Raw genomic sequence first — 25,473 nt, 5'->3', positions numbered from 1 at the left:
ACTGTCGAGAATTGTCGAGAATCTTATTGAACTAAAATTATCTCGGAAGGAGACATTTGAATCAATATAACGTAAGTTTAACTGAGCTTAGAGGAATAAAAGCAGGGTTGCCAACTTTTCAAACATTACTCACCCGTACATTCACAGACTGAGTCTTCCAAATTCAATTTCGTTAAATTAGAACCTTACTTCAGTTTCATGTATTTTTTTTAAATCTGTGTTTAGCAATACTTGTTACAGAAACAAAATAAGGTTAATTTGAAACCGTAATTAACATTTATTTCCGAACAGACTTATTTTCATTTTTAGCACTTTTCAATACAACAAGGTTCTTTACAGGCCCACAATTAGCCACAGAGGTTTGGGCGGGGGGTTGAATAAAATGAAAAATGAAATGAAATTTTTGAGTTTTACTTCCCACAGTTATGCCGGCTAGGCTAAAGGAGACGGTGATGATGAGAAATGAATGAAACGGTGGAATGCAGAAAGTGGGAGGAAACGGGAGAACCCCGAGGAAACCCACGCACATGATGTTTGTCCACCTCAAAGTTCACTTGGGGGAAGCAGGGTTTGAACCCGTATGCACCAGAGGTGAACGCTCTACTACTGAGCCACCGCGGCCCCCGGCCATGAATAATTTAGGGGAGGCTAAGTCATTAAAAATTCTCTTACAAATATCATTTTTTTTTTTTTTTTTTGTATTAATGATGGCATTTTGTATTAAAGACTGGGAGGCCATGAGAACTTTACGGAGGCCAGCCCCTCCAGCCCCCTCTAGTTACGGGCCTGGTTCTTTATTACATAAGAGTAAAATTCTTTGCCGGTCATTTGAAAGTTAATTTTTACCATTAGTTCGGAAAAAATGAAATGAAATCTTTGAATTTTACGTACCACGCTTATGCCGGCTAGGCTAAGGAAACGGTAATGAAAAATGAATGAAATAGTGGAATGAAGAAAATGGGAAGAAACGGGAGAACCCCGAGAAAATCCACGCACACGGTGTTTGTCCACCACAAAGTTAACTTGGCGCGAGCTGGGATCGAACCAAGGACTCCATGCACCAGAGGTAGACCATTGGTTCAGATTTCAGTAAATTTTCAGATATGCAGTTTCTTGCATCAGTCCAAGCATTTCCCATTATACTAAACACTCTTTCACAAAATGCATTGCTTGTAGGTATTGATAATACAAATGCAGCTAAATTAAATAACTGTTGAGTCAGGTATAACTAGAAAAACTTTTACAACTAACAGAAGAAGACGGATCAATCTCATCAATCTCACACGTAACTGAACACCGGAAAACACAATTGTTGGTTAGACGATAACTATTGGGCTTATACAAAGTTTCCACTCTGTTCGTATCTTACTGGCAGGCCCGTAGCCAGCCCAAAAATTTAGGAGGGGCGGCAGAAATTAGGGGGGCCCGACCCAATCCTATTATACTTCATCACCATATTATAGTTCATTTGCAAGCATACCGTGAAATTTTATGGGGGTCAGCCGAAGTTTAGGGGGGATCCGGGCCCCCTTGCCCCCCGTGGATAGGGCCTGCTTACTGGTACTTTGTGATTTTGATTACAGTAAGGTAGGCAAATAAGTTTATTTTTTATTTTATTTATTTATTTTGCTAAATGATAAAAAATAATGATCAAATTGTTGCTTTTAACCGATGAAAGGAAACCACTATCAAAATTATTAGTTCACCCGCTCATTTTGATTAGTAACCCGTACACCCGTATCTGTGAGTTGTTAAACCCGTACAATACGGGTGAAATCCGTACAGTTGGCAGCCTTGAATAAAGGTCTTTTGGGGGGTAGTCACCCCCTCTGTCCTTCCTGTAGCATTGCCACTGTATGTGTATCTGGTATCAAAGGCGCACATGCAAGCAATTTAGTACACGGGAGGGCAGGAAATCGCTTCCAAGAATTGAAATACGCACACTCTGGCGTTTCCTGGATTTAATTTAAGATTTGACTCGCATAATGGGAGCCCGTCCAGGCGTTGAGACAGTTAATAACCTGATTAAAACATTATAGGCATTTAATAATTTCCCAAGTGCACACACACACACACACACTACATTATCAAACAAAGTTTTCTTCCCCCTATTACTTTGCGTGATGACGTGAAGAGCCGCTTAATTCACTAATCTGTGGCACGACACAACGACAGAACGGAGTGAAGGTCAAATTACTCGTTGAAATTGAGAGATGTGATTGAGGGAATGATGCAGAGTCCTCATATCCCCATTTCGCGGAGTGTTTTCATCGAGATAGTTGCCCATAAAACTCTCCAACGATGTTTATGAAGACGGCAATGCGTGCTAGTAGCATGTTCACAGGTAAGATGTCACAATATACAAGTTTGTCAACAAAAAATTTTAACATTTTAATTTTTCTATTTTGGACCTTTTTTTTTTTCTTAATACAGTAGAGTTTCGGTAATTCGACATTCGTACAACCCAATGCTTTCCAAAATACCAGGCTGCTACCCAGTGGCGTATTTACGATTTTGTTTCGGGGGGGAGGGGGCTTTGCTAACTTTCGGGGGGGGCTTTGCCTGTAAATGTGATAATTCTGCAAGATATTTCATATACTTTACTATATAGTAAGTAAGATTTCGGGGGGTCTTAGGCCTGGAAGCCCCCCTAAATACGCTACTGCTGCTACCAAATAATTCGTTCCCAATGTGTGTTTCACGACAGTTAAACTGTTATAAATGTTCTAACATTAGTGGATGGTTACCTACGCAGTACAGCAATTGAAACACGTTTTAAATCAATTCTAGCCGCTTTCCAGTTGTGCCAACTTAGGGAAAAAGTCGCTAAATCTAAGGGATTTCACTACAAAGACAGCGATAAAATATGTCTCGATCTGAGACTTTGTAGGTGATTTTCTAATGGCGATTTAGCAGCGATTTGTTTTGCGAACTTGTCTTTTGTGTAACCAACCACTATTAGTTCGAAGCAGTTTTGATATGTGCATCTTTCCATTCATTTTCTTTGTTTCAATCAGCGTTAATGACTTGGACAACATACGACGTGTGATCTCCTCTGCACAATTCTGCTTTGTTTTCTATTGCTCATTACTCTGTAAGAGAGAACAATTCCAACCTTCAATGTGCTTTGCAAGGTGTCCGTTGAGCAGCACAAGCAATACAAGATTCTCGTTAGTGAGCCGATTAGCCGTAGAAGCCTGAAATGAAGTGAGGTACTCGATGAAACGTTTTCCTTTTGTGGACATGCAATTTTTACACACTTATTTCAACTTTTATTTATCTCCCAACCATGGGCGGAGTTAGGAATTGTCTCCTTGGGGGGCAGACTTTTTGTCTGCTGGGAGGGGTAGGAGGCACGGTAAATGCAAATGCGAATTAAAGGATTTTATAGATGTCATTTTTATTTTTTGTCAAAAAGTTTAGGGGTAATGCCCCCCTATGCCCCCATAGCTCTGCCTATGCTCCCAACGTGGATTACTCCCGAGACCATGCTCACCAAAGACGCACGCGCTAGTGAATAGACCAGTAGGCAGGACTAGTGATGGGCAGTGGGAATATTCCCGGTAGGAAGGAAAATAAAAAAATGGAAACATTCCCGGGTTTATCCCTGGCTTATAAATTCCCGGGAGGGAATTTATTTCCAGTTCTTTACTTTATCTTCCAAATTATAAGAACCGTATGACTAATTGCTTTATTTTCATTCATTATGATTTATTTCTAGGTTTTAAATAATTTGGAGGTTAACAAAATTAAAATTCGTTGACTGTACTTTATATAACTAATAATATGACTTTTTATGTTCCATTTCCATCTGCACCAAAAAGTAGCAAAGTACCAATTTACAAATGATGAAAACGAACCAATTTTTAAAGTAATGTAGAAATTATGTAGAAATAGATATGAAATGTTATTAATACACCCCGAACCACCGTTAGTAATAGACGTCGGTGTGTCTCCTGTCTCTGACTCGAATTTCTGAAGAAGTACTCGGACTTCTCTTACATGTGAATTAATGCATGAAATTTCGAGAAATAGGTAGGAAGAAAGGCCGTGTGTGGCAGTGTTACGTGCAAAATTATAAAGATAAGTCAGTGTCTTGGAAATATTGTGAACATAAATACTGTATGTATGTGCAAATGTTGAAAATTGTGAGACATGTGTCTTCTTGTAGTAACCCAACCTAATTTGTTTACAACATTTAAAAAATTATTATGTTTATAACATCAGTAGTAGAATGAAGTTTAGAAAATAAACTTATATGTAAATTTAAACTGTTTAGCGGTTTAAAAGTATGTGGACTTGCTATACCATTTTACACACATATTTACTTGCACAGAACATATTGCAAATAAACATACATTGATGCATACTCTCTAAATATAATAAAATATTAATAAAATGACATAATATCGTTCAGAATATACATTTTAAAGACTCCTCTGGGGACAACAGTAATAATATACCGTGATATAAAAACGAATTTAACTTTGAAATCATAATATAGTAATAGAATGCAATTTTCTTTGTGATTGTACATAAACTCCCGGAAAATTCCCATTTTTGGGAATCTTCGCAGGAATCTTCCCAGGAATATTCCCGAAAAATATCTTCCCGGGAATTTACCCATCACTAGGGAGGACTGCATGTGTGGTAGTAATGGACCTTAACCTCATTGAAAACATTATAAGCCATATAAATTACATCTGAAAGTTTGAAACATTGCAAAACAGTCAAGCAATTTCACGAATCATTTTTAACCGTTTTTCACCCTCTCAATCTCAATCTCAATCATTTTTAACCGTTTTGAGACCTTTTGTGTCATCGTTTTGAAATGAAATCTTTCAGTGTAACGTGCCATGATTACGCCCTTGAAGCAAAGAGAGACGATGATTAAGACAAGTGAATGATGATGGAAGAATTGGTGGAATGTTAATGTAAGAGGAAGTGGGAGTATCCCGGGAAAACCCATGGAAATGGTGTTGTTCACCACAGACTTGCTTAGCCGGGGATAGAAGCAGGGACCCCATGCAACAGAGGTAAGCACTCTACTAGTGAACCGCAGTGCTACTCTGTCAACGTGTTGTCAGCACTTTCACTCTTGTCGAGTTTTGATTAGGGATGGCCACAAAGTTTCGGTTCCGGCGGAACCGGTTCTTGGAGATCCGATTTTCAGAACCGGTTCCGGAACCGATTCCAGAACCGGATCTTGGGAACCGGTTTCAGACCTGGATCCGAAGAACCGGTTCCAGACCTGGATCCGAAAAACGATTCCAGAACCGGATCTTCTAGAACCGGATCCGTTCAGAACCGAAAACTGGTTCCGCCAGGAACCGGTTCTGGCCATCCCTAGTTTTGGTTATTTGTTAGATATTTGATAATTTCTCTTTATGATTATAGTAAGTTCTAGTCTAATTGTTTGATTGACAAATTGCATATTGCCAAACATTTAAACCAGCCATGTGAAACAGCCGACCTCCGAGCCTAGTCCCGGCCCACTGAACCCTTTTATCCGGCCCACCTGACCCCTTATTGAAAATATACTTCTTACGTAATTTTAAACCGAATTGAAAATATTTCCTGGATAACTTAAGTCCTCTTTGGAAAATATCATCCGAGTTGGAACATCCAGTGTACCCCGGAACATTGAGAGACTAATTCAGAACATGAAAAATCAAATTTCCCTTTAAAATGATAAATAAATACATTTTTTCTGCTTATGTTTAGTAAATAAATATTTTGGTTCCATTAATAACAGCCTTTCTGTTCCTGTGATGTTAGTTTACGATGGACGAGTTTCTCGATTAAATATAGCCATTCGATTGTTATGAAAATGATATGAGGCTCCTAGTATCAAAAACCGCCAAATCCATTTTTTTAAAACCGAAATTGAATTATATATCGCTTGTTATAGCCTACATATGTTTGATCTGAAGGAATTCCATGGAAACAGTATTTTGTTTAAAAGCTTAATGTTTCATACTTAAAAACTAGTTCAAATATGGGACTTTTTACGCTTGTATATGGAGATTCATTGCACATTACTCGAAACTAAGCGAAATGGATTTGGCGAATTTTGATAGTAGGCGCCTCATATACTACATTGTCCCATACGGCCCACGACGACAGTAAGTCCTCTGTGATTGGTCTATTCCCTGTTACAACTTGCATATATATTGTCTCATACGGATTTTGATACTAGACACGTCATATATATTGTCTCATACGGCCCTCGACGACAGTAAGTCATCTGTAATTGGTCTATTCCCTGTTACAACTTGCATATACCTCATTTAACAATACTTAGTAGTGATGGAGCTCGCCCACAAATCAAAAGTTCTGTGCAGAACCATATACTATAATTATAAATATGAGAAAGTTAAAAAAAATGCTAGAAATAAAAAAGGTAGGTTTCTTCCTGTACAAAGGAAGTTATAGCCAGTCTGCGACTAATAGTAGATCGAGGCAAAACCTTCTTTAAGTTTTACATCCCATAGTTATGCCACCTAGCCTAAGGAGACGGTGATGATGAGAAATAAATGAAATGGTATAATCAAGAAAGTAGGAGGAAACGGGAGAACCCCGAGAAAACCCACTCACACGGTGTTCGTCCGCTACAAAGTTAGGTCTAACTTCGCCTGAGCTGGGATCGAACCAATGACCTCATGCACCAGATGTGAACGCTCTACCACTGAGCCACCGCGGCCCACCTTAAATTAAGACTGGTGAATTTTGTGATGGTCTTTCTGCTGCGATGAACCTTCGGGTTCCTTTAACTAGAAATTAGTACTGTCCATACTTCATGACATTTTCGGTTTTGGGGAAAATTGAATAACGGAAAATCGATTTTCGGTTTCAGTTTTGAAAATCGAAACCAGTTTCTCAGTTTCAAAAACTGGAAACCGATTTTCGGTTTTTGAATTCAAACATCTGTTGTACAAAATGAATTTCAATTTAGAAATAAACAAGAACACTAACTTGTAATTTTGGTCATCGCTAATTCTAACAGTGTCTATTCATGCAAAAACAATCTTTTTTACCTGATGTCTTGAGGCCCCCGCGCAATGCGGGGTCTGCGGGGCTCTTATTTACGCCCCTGTCGAGACTCAAAGCAGGCTTCTTGCACACTAGAGGTGAACCTTGTAGTCACATTTTGAGCAAGGAACTTGCGTACTATGCATTTTGTGTAATTTGTTTGTATATTGCAGAACACTATTAGACCTATCGTATGTCCACTTTGTAGCACAAATTAAATACGTTAAGACATGCAAATGTACAATTTCCGTTTATGAACATTATTCCCACTTAAAAAAAAAAATATTTCCGTTCCCATTCACTATAAATAGCGTTTGTATGGCGAAGGAACGAAACCGAAAATTTAATTTTGGTTTGGAAATCGAAACCGTAAATCGATTTTGACAATCGAGAACCGAAAGTGGGTTTTGAAAATCGAAAACCAGTTTTGAAAACAGAGAATCGATTTTGAAAAGAGAAACTGAAAATCGAAAATTGGACTTGAAAACCACAACCGAAAACCATTTTTGAAAACCAAACCGAAACCGAAAATCGGTATTGAATATTGAAAACTGAAAGTTGATTTGAAATTTTTAACTTTTTTCAAAAATCGATTTTCAGTTATCGGGAAAATCGATTTCAATAGCACTACTAGAGGTAGTTAAAATTTAATGCTAAGCTCTCCAATTCAGGAGAAGTTAATAAGTTCCATAGGTGGAGTGCAGGTAAGCTCTCCTGCATTTACTAACTAGACTTCAGCACGTGTAAGATGTGTTGTCAATTCCACGCTCAGCTGCCTTTACTTCCATTTCCCACAAGGTTTCACCACCGACCCATTTTACAATAAACCGGAAAAACAAGAGAAGAGAGTAAAATAAATCCCATTCTCATCGAGAATCGAACCGTTCGTTAAGTAGATAAGTTTCTTACCGATTATGCCAACGCTGGTCTTTATACAAATAATTACTTAAGATGTTTATGAATAATAGTATACGCAATTGTACTTGTAACACTATAGCAATCATGTTATGCTGGACCCAGTGGTAGAGTACTCTTATTGGCGAGATAATGTGGTAGAGAACTCTGAGGGTTAATTTGATCTGACGGTCTCTTCACCAGCCAACTGCAACGGACTCAAACTGTACGGTTGGGACCACGAAGGCTCAGTAGTCAAGTGATCACCTCTAGTACGTACGGTCCCTGGTTCCATCCCAGCACGTGTCAAGTGGTCTTTGTGATAGACAAATACTGTGTGTGATTTTTACGAGGTTCTCCCATTTTCTTCATTCCACCAATTTAATCATTATTCTGATCAGCGTCATCCATAGCCAGCACAACACAAGATTTCGATGTTTGGTCAAGGTTTTCTCCGGATATAGCCTCGCGAAACTTTTGTGTATTCGCGAAAATCAATAAGTACCAGATAGAAACTCGCTTTCGCACCCGAGAGGAGATCTAATGCAAGGCTACGACAGCTATTGTAGCACTTCGCGATGAGAGGTTTCAGGCCTCTTTCCCGCCCATGGTCCCATTACATGTTTTTTGCAACTTTGTTCTTTCCCCGAAGACCAAAATGAAACTCAAAGTTACTCACTTCGAGGTAGGGAGAATACAGCATGTGTAAAGTGACGGAAAAACTGGCATAAATTCCAAACGAGGCATTCCAGATCTGCTTCCAATAATGAGAGGATTGTATGGGGTCAAATGCGTGGAAGGAGCAGCATACTTGCAGGGTGAGTAGGGACTACGATATATTATCTGTCAGGAAAGTAAATGTACACCTATTTTTTGAGTCTGGCGTTCCTGCGCTCTATCCATGGAGAGTATGAGAATTAAATCAATCAAATGTTTACTGAGGGACAAGAAGAAAAGTCTAATCTGAATAAGATATTGCAGAGGGGCACAAACTGTGAACACGAATATTGCATAGTGTAAATAAAGGGCGACACCGAAAGAGAAAGCCAGAAACAGCTGCTAAACGGAGAAAATAGAGTAAAAATTGTCGAAGTGGGAACATAAAATACAAATACAACAAATATTCCAACAACTGAGCGCTTACCAAGCAACGATCTTGCTGTAGTGGTTGAGGCGCTAGATTACAAATCCAAAGAACGGCGGTTCGATTCTGTCCCAAGTAGTATATTCTTTATTTTTTTAAATAATGCATACACATGAAAGGTGGTAAAAGAGAGCGTATTACCCGTTTATTATGTTAAGTGAAAACGAGTTAAAAATTTCGGCGAAATTTATTAGAGAAGTGAGACAATAAAAATGAGGAAGCAAGTATATTTAATCAGGGGTTCGCCCATGTGAGTCTCTACGATCGATCGGCAAATTTCTTCAGAGATGTGCGTATTGCAGAGAGAGAGAGAGAGATGCTCCCGGAACTGAGAGTGTGGTGCTTCCATTCAAATCAACGAAATGACAAACAGACGCTTACATAATAAGAATGCCGAATACAACCAGCCATAAAACAGCAAAGTAATAATTGCAAGCGTTGTCACCTAAGGTTCCAAGATCCGAACAACATATCACTAATATCCCGAATGCCAAAATATTGTGACTTACACAACTCCCAATCTCCCCAAATGTGCCCTGTGAAAACAATCACAAGTTTTGGGATGAGGGACCATATTGAGACTACAGTATTAAACTATATAAGTAGACTTTTAGCAGATTCGTATTCAGTTATTTTTTCCCACAACCAGTCCTATTGATATTCAAGACAGCAAAAGCACTATATTTGTGAACGACAAAGCGAAGTTATTGCAACACTGCGTTACACAGTGAATCATGCATATTACACTTGTCAGTTTTGCTATGCAGAGGCTAGCCACCGAGGCACGCTGAATAACGCCTGAAGGAAGCAGCGAGGACAGATAGCAATACAGTGAACGAAACAAGCAATGCATTACAGACATTTCAAGAGAAAAAAGAAAGATCTCTTTCCACACTTCATGCTGTAATTCTAACTTCCATTTCCTCATCAAAGTTACATGCCTAGACTATTATACAATTCCATTACACTGAATCCAGAGCCTTCAAACAACTTTGTTGTACGAAGGGAAACGTAGAACACTACACTTATGGATATACCATACATAGACAGTTAAGTAGTAATAGATTAATGTAATTAACCCCACATAATATCGATTGTCTAAATATACACTGGTTTCAAACAATTAGACACTTAACAAACTTTCACAACATCATTGTAACCCATCATATGTTAATTCCACTTCACAAGTGATAGAATGAAAACCGTAGACTGACCGTGGAATGAAAACCGTAGAAAATAGAATGATTTTTTAAAAAAATACAATTATGAACACAAGTTAGTGAAGGAAACAATGACGGTCAATGAAAAGATGATGATCCGAGGTCGGATTTCAAAAAATAACTTGATAATGAGATGAAAACAGAATTTTATAAAAGGAATGGTTAAGATGCGCTAGGCAGAACATGGTTGCCTGTTTCGTCTCGTCATGTGAAAATGTCTCGTCTTGGAGAGGCGAGAAAAAGCCTGTGTTTCGTCTTGTGCAGTGGCGGATCTAGCTCGGGGGCGGGGGGCATAGGCCCCCGCTTTCAGATTGACTAAACTAATTTAAGCTATTATTTATATAGTTTTTTTAAAATTTATAGTAAGGTCATGATATACTTATCATAGTTTAAATTCAGGCAACCCCCAGTTTTTACCTTTCTAGATCCCCCACTGGTTTCGTGGTTATCCCGGTGTCATCTCGTGTTTCCGAAACGAGACAAATTATTATCTAGTCTCATTTCGTCTAATTTTCTTTCGTAAACCTCATAATAATAGAAGTAAAATTGGAGTTGATAACCGGACAAGAGAGGGCTATGGAATGCTTTCAAGACATTTAAAACGCGACGAGTCCAGACAAGGAAAACGAGACGAGATAGACCCTTTGTTTGCAGTTTTTGAGATTACCACCCTTTGATACATACCCCTGATTAAATATACCTGCTTCCTCGTTTTCATTGTTTCACTTCTCTAATAAATTTCACCGAAATTTTTAACTCTTTGTCACTTAACGTATTAAACGGATAATACACTCTCTTTCACCACCTTTCATATGCTCTATGCATTATTTAAAAAAACTTAAAAAAATATATACTCCTTGGAGCAATTCGAACCGCCGTCCTTTGGAACTGTAATCTGCCGCCTTAACCACTGCACGAAGATCGTTACTTTGTAAACGTTTAGTTGTTGGAATATGTTCGCATTTGTATTTTATGTTCCCACTTCGACAATTTCTACTTTCTTTTTCTCCGCTTTCTCTGTATTGATTTAATTCCCATATTCTAGATGGTTAGAGCGCAGAAATGTAGTGGCTAAAACGCTAGATTGAAAATACAGTGGACGTAAGTTCTACAAGTAGAATGGTTTTTTTAATAATGCATACAGCACGTAAGAGGTGGTAAAAGAGAGCGTATTACCCGTTTGAGATGTTAAGTGAAAACTTGGAAAAAATTCCACTGACGTTTATTAGAAAAGTAATACAATGAAAATGCGGAATCAAGTATATCTAGTCAGGGGTATGAATCAGAAGGTGGTGATCGATAAAACGAAATTTTTCCGATTTCACACATGTGAGTCTCTACAATAGGCAAACTTCTTCGGAAATGTGCCTATTACAGAGACCATCATATTCCACCGATTGCGCTAGCCAAAGTTAGTTTAACAGTAACAAATGGTGTAGTGTTTTTTCTTTAGAACGATAAATAAAAAAGTGCATACTGCAGATGAACGAAGTGTTTCGAATGTCCTAGTAATTTCCTTGCCCTTTCCCAATTAACATGCGTAAATCGTCTCTATCATGATACAAGTGTTTGCGTCCACTTTCTTAAGGATTGCTCATTTAGTATGAGAAGTCACTCTTTGATTCTTCACGATTGCTTTGAAAATAAAATAACTTGAAAAGGATTTGAAGCTATATTGATTAGCCGTATTACTCACAAGTCCAGCACTTCACCCCTACATTATCTTCTCATGCAACATCATAAGCTAAATATTGCTAAGTTCAGCCCTGATGTTCGGAACGAACCGGTAATGTTCCTGTAATGATATTTCCACCAAAGTCCATGCCGAAGTTAATTTATTCAATGATCTGCAGACAATTTAGTGCCCATTAAAAAACTAAATAAGATACAATGGAGTAAGATTACAGAAATTATATCGTATTATACAGTAATTTCGCCGTGCAAGTTAAATATAATAATAATAATAATAATAATAATAATAATAATAATAATAATAATAATAATAATAATAATAATAATAATAATAATAATAATAATAATAATTTTTCATCCGTATTGCGCGGAAAGTGAGAATTAAATCAATCACATGTGTAGTCAAGGTAAGGAGAAAAGCCTAAACTAAATAAGACACTGAAGCGGGTCACAAGCTGGGAATAAGAATAGTGCATGGTCTAAATAAAGGACGACACCGAAAGAGGAATCCAGAAACAGCAGGTAAACGGAGAAAAAAGGGTAGAAATTGTTGAAGTGGAAACATAAAATACAAATACGAATAGGGATGAGCACGAGTAGAGCTAAAATTCGACTCGACTCGAGTTCAATTCGAGTCGAGACAAAGGTAATTTTCTTGATTTGAGTTCCGAGCCAAGTCGCTGGTTTCGAGGTCGAGTTTGATAATGACTCTCTCGCTCGTTCAGCTCGTTTTAACTCGTTTTGAAATAATGGCCTGATTAGACTGGAAAGCGAAAGCCATGAGAAATGTAAGCAGTAATGTGGAATACTTTTAGTGTTGCTCACGACAGGGGTGCATCTCGTCTCGTAATTTTAGTGCATCTCGTGGGGCAATTTTAGTGTATCTCGTCTAGATAACGAGAGGACAAGAGTTTTTTTTATTTTTTATTACGAGACAGCCTCAAATGTCGTATTCACCAATATAAGTATATACTGTGGTTCTTAAAATCAAGGCTGAGACCTGCACGGTCGAATTCTTGAGCCCAAGCAGAAGACCAGCCCGGGTAGTGATATCAACCGCCTCGGCTCGTATCAACTGAGCGAACAGCTCGAGTCGGCTCGGTTAGGATGAGCCGTCGACTTTGCCCGATTGACCCGATGACCTGAGCAAGCTCAGTTGGAACGCGCCATCGATACGGCTCAATTGAGCCAATGGCTCGAGCTTTCACGGTTGGATGGGTCACCTATTCGGCTCATGTGAACCGGTTCGAGCCAGCTAAGTTGAAACTAGTCCATCGGCACGGTTCGACACAGCTCAACTAAGCCGATGGCTCAAATCGGCTCGGTTGGGTGAGCTGTTGGCTCGGCTCACTTCTAGGTTCGGTTCGGTAGTGACTGAGCTGTAGGCCGAGCCGCTCTAGCCATTGAGAAGCCTAAACCCGGTCCCAGCTGTTTTGAACATGTTTGGCTGAAGCCTATAACTTTTAACAATTTTTGGCTCGAGCCCAAATACTTGCCCCTTCGGAACTCAAAACCAGAACTTGACCGATGTCGTTGCCTCCTGAAGACTTCTCGACGACCAAGATCGACAGTCAATTAGCTTTTACTATTCAGATACAAACCGCATATCTTTTAAAGATTATACTGTTGATATAATAATAATAATAATAATAATAATTTCATTTAAAGTTTTAAACTTGCCCTAAAATTTGGCAAAACTTACTTAAAAGTAGAGATTTCGGGGAAAGGGTTCCGTACCTTCAAGACACACCTCTGCAACTACAAAAATTTTAAACTAGAGCGTTCCACTGAAGTTTCTTGTAGAAAGTATTCTACTGTATGTTTTAAGGAAAATAACTGTAATAAAAATAACTGAATATCACGCAACAGTAAGGCATATAATAAACTGATTTTTAGGATATGCAGAGGTAAATATAAAAGCTTTGCTATAAAAATACCTACATAGACCATAAATCAATGAGCTCTGAAATATAATGTAACGAAATAGCCTATGAGATTCAGTCTACAGAGAATTGTTACTTAAAGAATAGATATACACTATTTCGAGAATCGAGACAAGACGGGAAAGGTTTACGATACTTTTCGTCTCGTCTTGATTCTCATCTCCAAAGCGAGACGAAAATTTTGAATTAGCCTTGTCCCGTCTCGAATGTAAAATGTTATTTCTCATGTTATTTTGTTTGTTTTAGAAACGAGATGAGAAATTCCTCTTCGTGCAACATTAAACCAAACCGAAATATTCTTTCCAAATGTCACGTTTCTGCTGGTAATGGTATGACCTGAGCGATGATTAGCTCCTAGCTTTTAATCTTCTACGAGATAATAATAATTATTATTAGTTTATTATTATTACTATTATTTTTCCTGAAGATTTGATAGTTCAAGTATTGAAACATCCGAGTATTCAAATATCTGAATATATAAAACGTATGTCATCGACGATCAATCACCATCAAAAATCCTAAAGTAAAAAAAATGTGCGACGTTGATTCAAACAAGCACCTTGATCACTGAACCGCGATCGCTACGCGGTAAAGGATTCGTCTTTAGTCTGGTTACGTTAGGTTGCTTTGTCTCCGCTTGCAAAGTTGTATGTTATATTTCTTCGATTCGAAACGTCTTTCGTAATTCTTTTGTGAATAATCTTCGCCAAACTTTATATTAATAACTTGAGTTGTTCTCAAACCTTTGGTTCACAAGTTTGTTTTTTCTCCACACGAAACTACAGATACACAGATTTAATTCTCATACTTTGCATTTGTTTCAAAGTAGTAGCCATTACCTGGTCAAAGACTTATGTCCGCCACTTTACAGATTAAGCAAAAGAAATTCATTTTCCGGAAGCGTAAGTTTCACTTTCCGGATTTCGGAAAATTATGGAATTCGGTAGAATTCCAGAATTCAGAAAAAATCCGGAACTCGGAAAGAATCAGGAATTTAGAAAATTCCGAAATTCAGAAAAATTCAGGAATTCGGAAAAATTCCGGATTTTTTCGAATTTTGGAATGTTAACGAAATCAGAAATTCCTAAATTCCGGATATTTCCGAACTCCGGAATTTTTCCAAAATCGGTTTCTTTCGAATTCCGGAATTTGTCCGGTTTTTCTTTCGGGAGTCCGGAAAGTAAAAATTCAGGAATTGGCCATCCTTAGTTTACACACGACCTTTCAGAACACTAAACTAATAGATGTCTACAAACAAAGAAGTAATGCAAAGCATTTTGTATCCTGCAATGCGTCATGTATTAAAATCCGACAGCAGTTTCAGTATCTAACCAGAAATTGAATATATCTAGCTACTGGAATTTGAGGTATGAAGAATTGTATTGTGTCATATCTTTTTGTGTCTTATACAAACCTGCAAACCACTGAATGTCTAAACGGCTTTCGTTAAATCCAAGTTGTAGTATTCACAGTTACATCCATGTGTGTCTATATGATCGGGTTAGTAAAGCTTTCTATATGATAGGGTTAGTAAGACTTTCTCTGCTCTCCCGTAAAGTTGTGATACGATCTACTACAGGATACAGAACGAATTATCAATTTAATCAAGTTGTTGTATTACTACACATCTGCATCCGCCTCTGTCAACTCTGGTCGATCTCGTTGACGCGACATGTTTGGTTTCTATTCCCCTTTCTTCGTTTACTGAACTAAACAGTAACTATTCTGAATTATATTACTGCGCATGCTTCGTAGATAAATATTTCTGATGTCAATAGTTTCCGTTTTGTCCAAGGAATGTTCTTTTTCTTATTCCCAGCATGACCCTTTTATTACATTATATGAAGAGCATGTAGGTCTAAATACCTCATGTATTACATAGAATGTAGGTTTAACTCTTCCAGCAAAGAAGGAACATGTGATCATAGTATACAACCCACAGAAGTGATAGCTGGTAATACAGTGGTAGTAATCCCTAACGACACAGAGGGTGAGTGGTGCCCTCCCCGCTGGTCTAGGGGCTAGCACGTGCGCCTTTGGTGTACGGTGTCCCGGGTTCGATTCCTGGCGGGAGAGCCTTTATGATTTTTAACTGTCCTCGATGTTTCTGCGTTCGTGTCCCCGTCGTTATAAGTTATTAGAAAAAGCAAGTTAAACGAGTGAAGCAAGTAAAATTAGCAATAAGTAAGTTACTGAAACACTTTCGCTGAGTCAGTTAAAAAACAAAAAGTGGACAAAACACTGGCTTTTCGCGCCGTTCATGCGAGTTCGAATCTATCTTGGCTTGATTTTTTATCCATTTGAAAGATAGTATTGTTTCTTTTCGCTACAGGTAATCACTCTTTCCGTATTTTTCGCCGTCCTTCACAGTTAAAGTAACTGGCTATTCTTATTCTTTCTACAAATGATGGATCTTCTCTTTGGTTTCATATCAAACATGAACACGTAATGGAAAGACGCTGTTAATAATAATAATAATAATAATAATAATAATAATAATAATAATAATAATAATAATAATAATAATGATAATAATAATAATAATAATATGAAATATTACTAGCTTACTCGTGTGTGTATTTCGCACAATATAATTATACATTATCATGTGGAAATAAGTACGGCTGGCTGGCGCCCCCCCCCCAATTTTTTTCGATGCGCCTTATGGGTCCACAGTGTCCAACGTTGGTCCCATCCCACTCTCACCTTCTGTTCTCTCGATATAAGTTATCAACATTTTGCCTAAAGAGGGCTCTGCCATGGCCCCATGACTCCCCATGACAATGACTCTTCGTTCTTTTTGCATTGAAATCGCTTATTTTTTTGAGTACTATGAGTGCATACTGTCCAACGTTGCTCCCGTCACTCTACCATTTCCCGTTCTCTCGATATAAATTGCTAATATTTTGTTTGTAAGGGAGATATGGCGTTACAATCATGACGTTTGAAGAAGAATTGAGGAAGATATTGCCTTGCCACAAACAACACCTATTATTATTATTATTATTATTATTATTATTATTATTATTATTATTATTATTATTATTATTATTATTATTATTGTTGTTGTTTTACTTAGCACTAATGTTGCCTACCACTATTTGCAATGCAATGTGTTACTAAAAAGCAAATCAAATAACACTCCTCGCCATTCACGCTCTCGAACTCGAAATACATGATTTACAGTTTTCTGTCTTAGGGGAAAGCACATTTATTATATTATTCTTTCAAATAACACGTTTCACAAGTTACTTCACTGTCAATGTGTAACTTATATCCTAACAATCATCTTGTTCCGATAGGAAAATATCTTCCCCCCTGCCAAAGAAAATGCCTGACCGTAGCGAAAGGGCGTGAACCTTCTTTTGGTGATTAATAGGGTCCAATATTTCAATAAAAGAGGATAAGTCCCTGCACACAAATATTTCAGTAAAGGAGGAAAAGTTACTCAAACTTTGTGAATACCCATTTATTGGCGAAATTTGGTTCCCTTGGAACTTTTTAAGAGTTTGAAGGGCCGTCATTTTGAACATTTTCATCTGATTATTCTGGTTAACGAACTCAGTCAACATATTTCAACAATTAATGTTTGTGCCAAGTTTCGTCTCAATCCACTGAAAATTACGGTGGTTATGGCATTCACAAATAGCGTTATATATATACAGACAGATAGATAGATAGACACACAGAGGGAGAGAGAAAAAGTGTCTTTCACCCTTCTCCCTTCTCGCACCTGTGCTGCGTCAGAGCTAAACCGGGCCTCTTCGCAAAGCGTATTGACCAGCCTACCCTAAACACAAGCCTCTTAGTAGTAAACGTAGAAACATGGTCGAGAGGTTTATGGCATATAGTGATTGTATTTTTAATAACCATGAATATGGGTTTCGAACCCCTCCACTTCCATGTTTTTTTTTTTTTTTTTTTTACTTTTTGCAGCTACGTCGGAACGTTCAATTTTTATTCTTCACTAATTGCAAATGGCTTTTACATTCAAAATAAGAGGAATTTTGGTGGCATTTGTTCGGATATTCTTCTCTTTCGAAATGAAGACAAGAATAAAAGCAATACGCAAAGACAAAAAGTATTATCAGTACTAAACATTACCAATAATATTTGCTACGAAAGACTAAATACGACCCCTTTTATCATTTCTTATGAGCTGTATGTATTATTAACAAAACAATTAAAAAATGTCCTTTCCGGGAATTTCAACTGGCGTCCTTTGCATTTGTAAGCCAGCACCTTAACCATTACACCAAGATCATGGTTTGGTGAACGCTGAGTTGTCGGTGCATTTGTTTTATTTGTGTTTTATGTTCCCACTTCGACAATTTTTACTCTTTTCTCCGTTTAGCAGCTGTTTCTGGCTTTGTCTTTCGGTGTCGTCCTTTATTTACACTATGCACTATTCGTATTCACAGCTTGTGTCCCTCTGCAATGTCTTATTCCGATTAGATTTTTCTTCTTGCTCCTGAGTAAACATTTGATTGATTTAATTCTCATACTCTCCATGGATGGAGCGCAGGAATGTCAGACTCGAAGAATAGATGCACATTTACTTTCCTGACAGATAATACAAGGTTTAGTAACTTTTTCTACTCTATCTATTCATTGATCAGTGGCGGATCTAGGCTAGGGGCGGGGGGCCTAGGACCCCAGTTTTTTGAGTGACAAAAATAATTTAATCTATTATTTATGTATATTTTTGGAAGTTTATAGTAAACTCATGATATACCTATTATTGTCTGGCTGCCCCCGAGTTTTTACCTTCTAAATCTGCCGCTGTCATGGACGGATATTTCCGCCACAGAATTTAATTTTTAAAATGTAAGTTTCAATGTTAATCACTTTAAGATTGTAATATTAAATGTCAATAAAAAATTAAAGTTTTCGTATTTACTTGTAAGAATTTTGACTGTGCTCCTAACAATAAGTGTTTTTGTTGTTTACAGCCGAAGACTTTAAGCTCGCTCAGTTGACAGCTCCAAGAGAACAGTGCCCGGAATGTAAGCTGCCTCTACCTTCCGACTATAAGACAAATTCTAGATCAAGGTACGATAAATACTGTTCTTCATTTCTTTCTTTTCTTCGGTTACCCTTTAGAAACTTAATTAATATATATGTATATATATATATATATATATATATATATATATATATATATATATATATATATATATATATATAATTAAATCGTTAAAGCATCCTTTGATCTAATAAACAGAACGCAAAACAAGACATTACAAGCTGACAATTTTATTTGTGACTTCACATTAGAACTGAGTACAATCGTAAAAATTGCTCCGATAGATTCTAATAGGATAAATTGGATAGTACAGCTCACAGATAACGAGAAGAACCCTAGCAGAAATAGTGTGAAGTAGGTATGGGCTTGCGCACTTTTCGCACGGGGGTTTCAAATGACACCACGGAATAGCACACAGATAACTACACGGAGTAGCAGACATCTAAGTATAGACCACCCTCAAAAGCCGAAAATGGACTTGACCGTGTCGTTGACCTTTCCCCGCTCCCCTGTTTTAGGGTTCTTCTCGTCATCTGTGAGCTGTACACGCATACTTGATTAGTAATTTCGTCACTTTGATATTTTGATATTTTCGGTACCAAACAAAATGAGTTCAAAGTAAATAGTAATAGTAATAATAATAATGAATATAGAAATAAAAATAAACAAAAAGGACGTATTTTTCACATTTATTTTAATGAAGATACGTTTTCTCACCTTCTTTATCTAACTAACTAATTGTATGGTTTGTGGAAGCCTAAGGCTCAATTCCGCATTCAGTAAAGCTCTCCATTGACCTTTATCCTGAGCCAACTGGATCCAATTTCAATTTTGTATTCCTATTTCTGCCAGATTCATCTTACTAGGGAAGGTCGAGGGGGGTTACTCTGACTCCATATCGATACTATGCTCATTCGACTCCTTTTTACATATAAACAATTGAACAACCGGAGAAATCCTCGATCATAATTACGAGGATGTGTTTAAATTACGAGCATTAAAAGTTCAACATTGAAGACATTTTGCAAAATGTTTGAAGTGACCACTTTTCGAGATAGAAGCTTCAGTTTGGTATCAAAAGGTTTTCTTGGGTGCCCAAAACAGAGGTGAGGTTAAAAAGTACGCATTTTGCAAAATAAGGCACCTATTAATGAGAGAATAAAAGGTAATTGAGTCTTACAGCATGCAAATTGCCTCTCGTTTGACACATCGGATCATTAGGCTGATAAATTATATTGAAGATCCCTGATACCTACATTAAAAATTGATGATTTCAATTTTTCACAAAATTTGAACCTTTAAGGCTCGTAATTCGAACACGCTTGAGATAGAGAATTTCTCCGGTTGCCAAATTGTTTCATATGTAAAAGGGAGTCGAATGCATGGGCAGCGATTAGAGGGGCAAAGGGGAGCAGTTGCCCCCACTTTTTTTGAAGTAACCCATAATGTATATATAGTTTCATTTGGAAATGTAAAGTTTTTGTGTGTATTACTGGTTCATAGAAAAAAAAGTGGTGCCATATAATATTTGCCGTTGCGTGAGTACGTATTGGTTGTCTTCCCGTAGAGTTAAGAAAGTTACAGTTACAGTTAAAAGAATTACGTTTTAATTGCAATTCAAAGCAATTAATATTGCAATTGCGTATTTCGTTAAATGTCTTAACATATGCTTGTAGTATTTCATTTTCTAAGAGTAATAACATACATTTAATGGCACGTGTGGAATTAAAGATATAAGTTGTTCATTAATCCCCAGTTTCAATATAACTTTTACAAAACAAGCCTCATTATTCATTACTATGATTAATATTATTCTTTCTATTTATTTGTTTTGAAAATTTGTAATTTAATAATCTGATCACACAATTTTCAAGACAATTTTAGGTATTCGTGAGCAAGGAATCAAATCTTTTCTTCCACTTTCGTTGTTTAAGAGTACAAAGCCATAGTACCTACTAGCATTGATCTTGTCAATTTACTTAATAAAATATGAATTACGATATACGGTATTTTGACTGGAAATGATAGTATCCTATTGGTTATACAACCTTTCGTCAAACAAAGTGTTAGAAACAACCAGGGAAACTAAGATTGATATACAAATATTCAGATCATGTCTTGTCCCCTACTTTTAACGTCCAATCGCCGCCACTGGTCGAATGAGCATAGTATCGATATCAGGTCAGAGTGACACCCCGCGACGTTCCCTTGTTAGTATTGTCCTCCCATCTGGCCATAAGTATTCCTAACGTTCTGTTTCTGATTTGGTTTCCAATTAAAATTTTTGAAAGTACTCCTGCTTTCTTCCATTCTGGCTATGATCTCCTAGACTTAATTATCTTAACCAACGTTAGCTAAACAGTATTGTTACTAAACTAGATAGGCTGGCAAAGTGAGAGCGGTCGGGGCCAAGAATCGAACCAAGAACCACTTGTGATCGAGATAAGTCTTTATCTCGCCTTCACCACTCGAATCTATAAGCCGTCTATAATTGTGTTTGGAGAGGACAAAATCACGAAAAGTTATGCAGACCTTGATATACACTTTATTAGAATACAAACACAAATAACTGTAGAAGAAAAATAAAAATAGATATGGAGATAATGAAGAAATAAATTAATTCATCGTGAGCTTGTTAGTTTCCATTTCTTCGATTCTGTGGTAATTGATTCAGGTGATCATCTTGTGAAGAAAAAAAAAATTATGATCAATTTGAGTACAGAAAACAATTCTCAGCTAAAGAATTGCTCATTAGAATTTTCTTTATGGGGCGATGGAAAAATCGAAATATTTTCGCAAATTAAGTTTCGATATTTGCTACAGTGAATTAAATAAGTGAAAATTGAGTCTTCATACTTACTGCTTGTAGAAGACTTCCGCTTAATGTGACGTTCTGAAGCATTCTCGCCTAATACCGGAGACCACTTTATGACAGTGATATGACATACCACATGTTACCTGTTACCTTCGACTTACCCTGGATTTGTTTCAATGGACCCTTTGGGATCACCTTGTGCTCAATAATGGCTGTTATGACGATTAATCAACCCCCTACATGAAACACAGCTTTAACACTCAGAGATTTTTTTTTTTTTCAATCTGGTTTGGATGATCTTGAAACCATGCGAGCATCATTTCACAAAATTCAGCACTCCTATCGCAATCATCTGGATACAAATTTTGGACAAAATAGGGCTTCCATGGTCTGTAATCAAGGATCTTATAAAATAGAGGATCTGCCCTTACAATAAAATCTTGAAGCCATACATCACAGTTTCGCTACCCCTACTCTGCCCACTCCGCCCAATAGGATCGCAATGTTTTGAGCCAACAAACATGGCGGTAACGAAAGTAGGCAATCAGACGATGTCGGAAACGAGAACAACCAATCAGACGTGCTGATGCTCGGTTGTTTTTTGGCTTCATTATTTAATAGGATGAAGATATATATGGGGCAGATCCTCTATTTTATAAGATCCTTGTCTGTAATGTAAGTAACTCTTTGTAGAGAATTGCACGTACAGAATAGCATGTAATGTTACTCTCTCTCGCAGCCTGCCTTGTTGATTTTGAAGGGTTTCGCTCGAACATCCCCCTCACTGTGGCCACCTTCTCCTCTGATACCGAAGTCAAGGGCCTACCTGATCTCTAAATGTCGACGACACTTCCGGTAGTCATTAATTTTCTGTGGCAATTTTTAATTGTTTTTGCATGTAGAACAGCTTGTCTCCCATGTTGACCCCTCCTAGGATTGCCATATTTCAAAAATGAAAATCCGGGACGCTACTAAATTACGAGAGTCTTTGAAATGCTTAAAATGAAAAGAAGTGTTATATACTAATTTACTTTCTTCCGTTAGATAAAGTTGTTCAAGTATTATGTAATCACATTTTTAGTTATTTTAGTAGATCTTCTTCCTAGTTAAGCAAACGTAAGGAGATGATTTACCCCTCCACCTTGGTAAGTAAAATTGTAAAAAAAAATCTCCCACCTCAAAAGCTTCTATTTAAAAAAATACTCCAACATTTTCCCATTGTTGTCTGTTCAGTTTTATTAATTAGAACAATAAATTTTTCTTCCTGTGAGTGGTCAGCGGAAAATTATAAAAATATCAGTCAGGGATGATTGATAAAATATTTCAGAAGCAAGATGCAAATTGAAACGGAGTACTAAAGATAACAATAAGATTGAGCAGTAAAACCTTTTGTCCGTGACCCAATGAAATGAATGCTTCGTTCAATGTCAAAGTAGTTAAATCGTGAACTTAATTAAATACATGTTTTATGTATTCATTTTTTTAAAACTTTTGAATTACCTCAGAAGTTGAATAATTATATATCTAAACCTGTGAAAAAAGGCAGACTATAGGCCTAATATTCCCTTCCTTTCTCCTTCGTTGAAATCTACGACATATTAGCGCCCGGAGAAATACTTACGGGACGCAGACGTGACGGTCCCGGTTTTTCCGGGACGAATGGCAACCTTAACCCCTCCATTACAGACTGCCACACCTGAAATCTTGCTGCAATTTTGGCTTTCTTCTCAGTACTTAATCATCCTGGAATCTCTGTGGTTTCAAAGAAACAACAAAAGCTTCACAGCAGGCACGTAGCCAGGATTTCATGAAGGGGGGGGGGGGTCCGTGACATGAAATACTGTTGTCATCACAAAAGGTGTTCGATCACTTTAAACTATTTTACTGGAACATATGTTGATTCGTTTAGCCAGGATTTCGTAACGGCGGGGGGGGGGAGGGGGGATGGACATGAAATTCTGAAGGCCCAGGCGCTCGATCAATCTAAACTACTTTACTATCAACATATATTGGTTTGTTAGGACAATAAAATGAGGATATGTTGGCAAGTATTTTAATAACAAACTATGAAGAAATTTCGAGCAAAATAATAAAAAAAAGTATTGAAAAAGATTTTGCAATATTTACGTTCTTCTCCTGTTTATTCAAATATAACAATTTTCCTTTCGTTATGACCTCAATTATTATAAAAAGTACATACTGAATGCTGTCTTGTAAACTATCCTTTAATATAAATAAAATGAAGAGTTTGTTTATGTGTTTGTCTGTCTGTCTGTCTGTGTGCTGCCTGGGGACCAGACGAGTGGACCGGGAGTTACCAAATTTTGGTCAGGGGTTGGCCCAGTCCCCAGATCAAGACGAAGCGTTTTTTTTTTAAATTTCGAAACAGTGGGGTCTCAGGGGGGCGTTTACCGGAACCGGCTTGGGAACCAGACAAATTGACCTAGAGTTACCAAATTTTAGTCACGAATACCTTGGTCCAGGCTCCAGACCAGAGTTAAACGTTTCTGTCGAAATTCGAACCAGGGGGTCTCAGGGGGCGTTTACCGGGACATGTAAAAGTAGTAGAAAATGATCAATATTTATTTATTTATTTAACAATCACCAGATACAGCTCAAAGGCCATTTTACATTGGATATCCAATAACATTAACAATGGAAAGGATTTGGGAAGGTATCGGCCAGGGCCTGTTTAGTAGGTGCTATCCCGGCATTTGCCTGGTAGGACTGAGGGAAACCCTGGAAAACCTCAGTCAGAATGCTAGGCAGCGGGATTCGAAACCACGACCTCCCAAATGCGAAGCCAAGGCTCTACCACTTGAGCTATTAGTGCCGAATTCATATTTTCGCGGTCGCTGAAATCAATGGTGAAACTCCAGTCGCATTAACTTCCAAATTCACGCTATTCGCCTCCGGACCGGGGGTCACCGGAAGGGGGTGAGATACTAAGACATATAAAACTAATCCAAAATGACCAATATTAGTGTCAAATCCATAGTTTTCGCGGTCGCTGAAATCAATGGTGACACTTCAATTAGCGATGACTTGCAAGTATACGGGCCGGGAGCCAGCGGGGTGTCGATACCGAGGCATATAAAAAATATCCCAAAATGACCGATATTAGAATCAAATCCATAGTTTTCGCGGTCGCTGAGATCAATGGTGATACTCCCACAGGCGTTGACTTCCAAATACAGCCCCTGTGCGAAGCATATGTATATTCAACTAGTTTTACAATATATGCGTTCCTTTCTCTGTTGAATCAAATGCTAACAGAACTTTCTTTCAACAATTTTTTTTTTTTTTTTTGTTTTTATTATTCCGTCAACTACTGTCGGTTCCAAATGACAGGTTAAAGGAGCAACAGAAAATTGTCCTTGCAATAACATGTTTGATACTGCAAGGATGCGATGACGAAAAGTTATGATTAAAAATGCCCACGCTGTTACACAACGGCACTTATGCTTTCGAAAGCTTGAAATCTCCCTGACTAATAGCAGGAATTCTGAGAATTCCATAACTTTTCTTGAAATTTAAACCTCGCTTACCTCACCACCATATTGCAAGTAATACAAATCTCCTCATAAGAAAAAGTAAACAAAAGCTTCCTGTAGTTTTCTTTTTAATTTTTAACGCTGATCCTTCTTTTTGTCATTTCATTTTGTTTTATCCTTCCTTATTTTTTTTTCATTTCTGGTCTCGAAGGG

The 25,473-nt window shown here is 37.5% G+C and overlaps 1 protein-coding gene across 3 annotated transcripts in view; it reads left to right on the top strand.

The window, feature by feature from the left end:
- Positions 1-25,473, top strand: part of LOC145672038 (neprilysin-4-like) — a 91,503-nt gene that overhangs the window by 5,765 nt on the left and 60,265 nt on the right. For 2 of the 3 annotated variants that reach the window (XM_081741245.1, XM_081741246.1), the window contains exon 2: positions 18,878-18,977. Coding sequence is in view for 1 of the 3 variants with exons in the window: in XM_081741244.1 (XP_081597370.1) it covers positions 2,302-2,344; positions 18,878-18,977 (143 nt within the window). In the remaining 2 variants the exon portion in view is untranslated. Of the gene's footprint in view, positions 1-2,210; positions 2,345-18,877; positions 18,978-25,473 lie in introns of those variants that run through there. The other variant, XM_081741244.1, reaches the window with a different exon arrangement.

The sequence above is a fragment of the Thermobia domestica genome, chromosome 15 (assembly GCF_964235325.1).
Source record: "Thermobia domestica chromosome 15, izTheDome1.hap1.1, whole genome shotgun sequence".
NCBI lineage: Eukaryota > Metazoa > Arthropoda > Insecta > Zygentoma > Lepismatidae > Thermobia > Thermobia domestica.
Note: the sequence above shows the minus strand (reverse complement) of the source record. Positions and strands in the feature narration are given on the sequence as shown.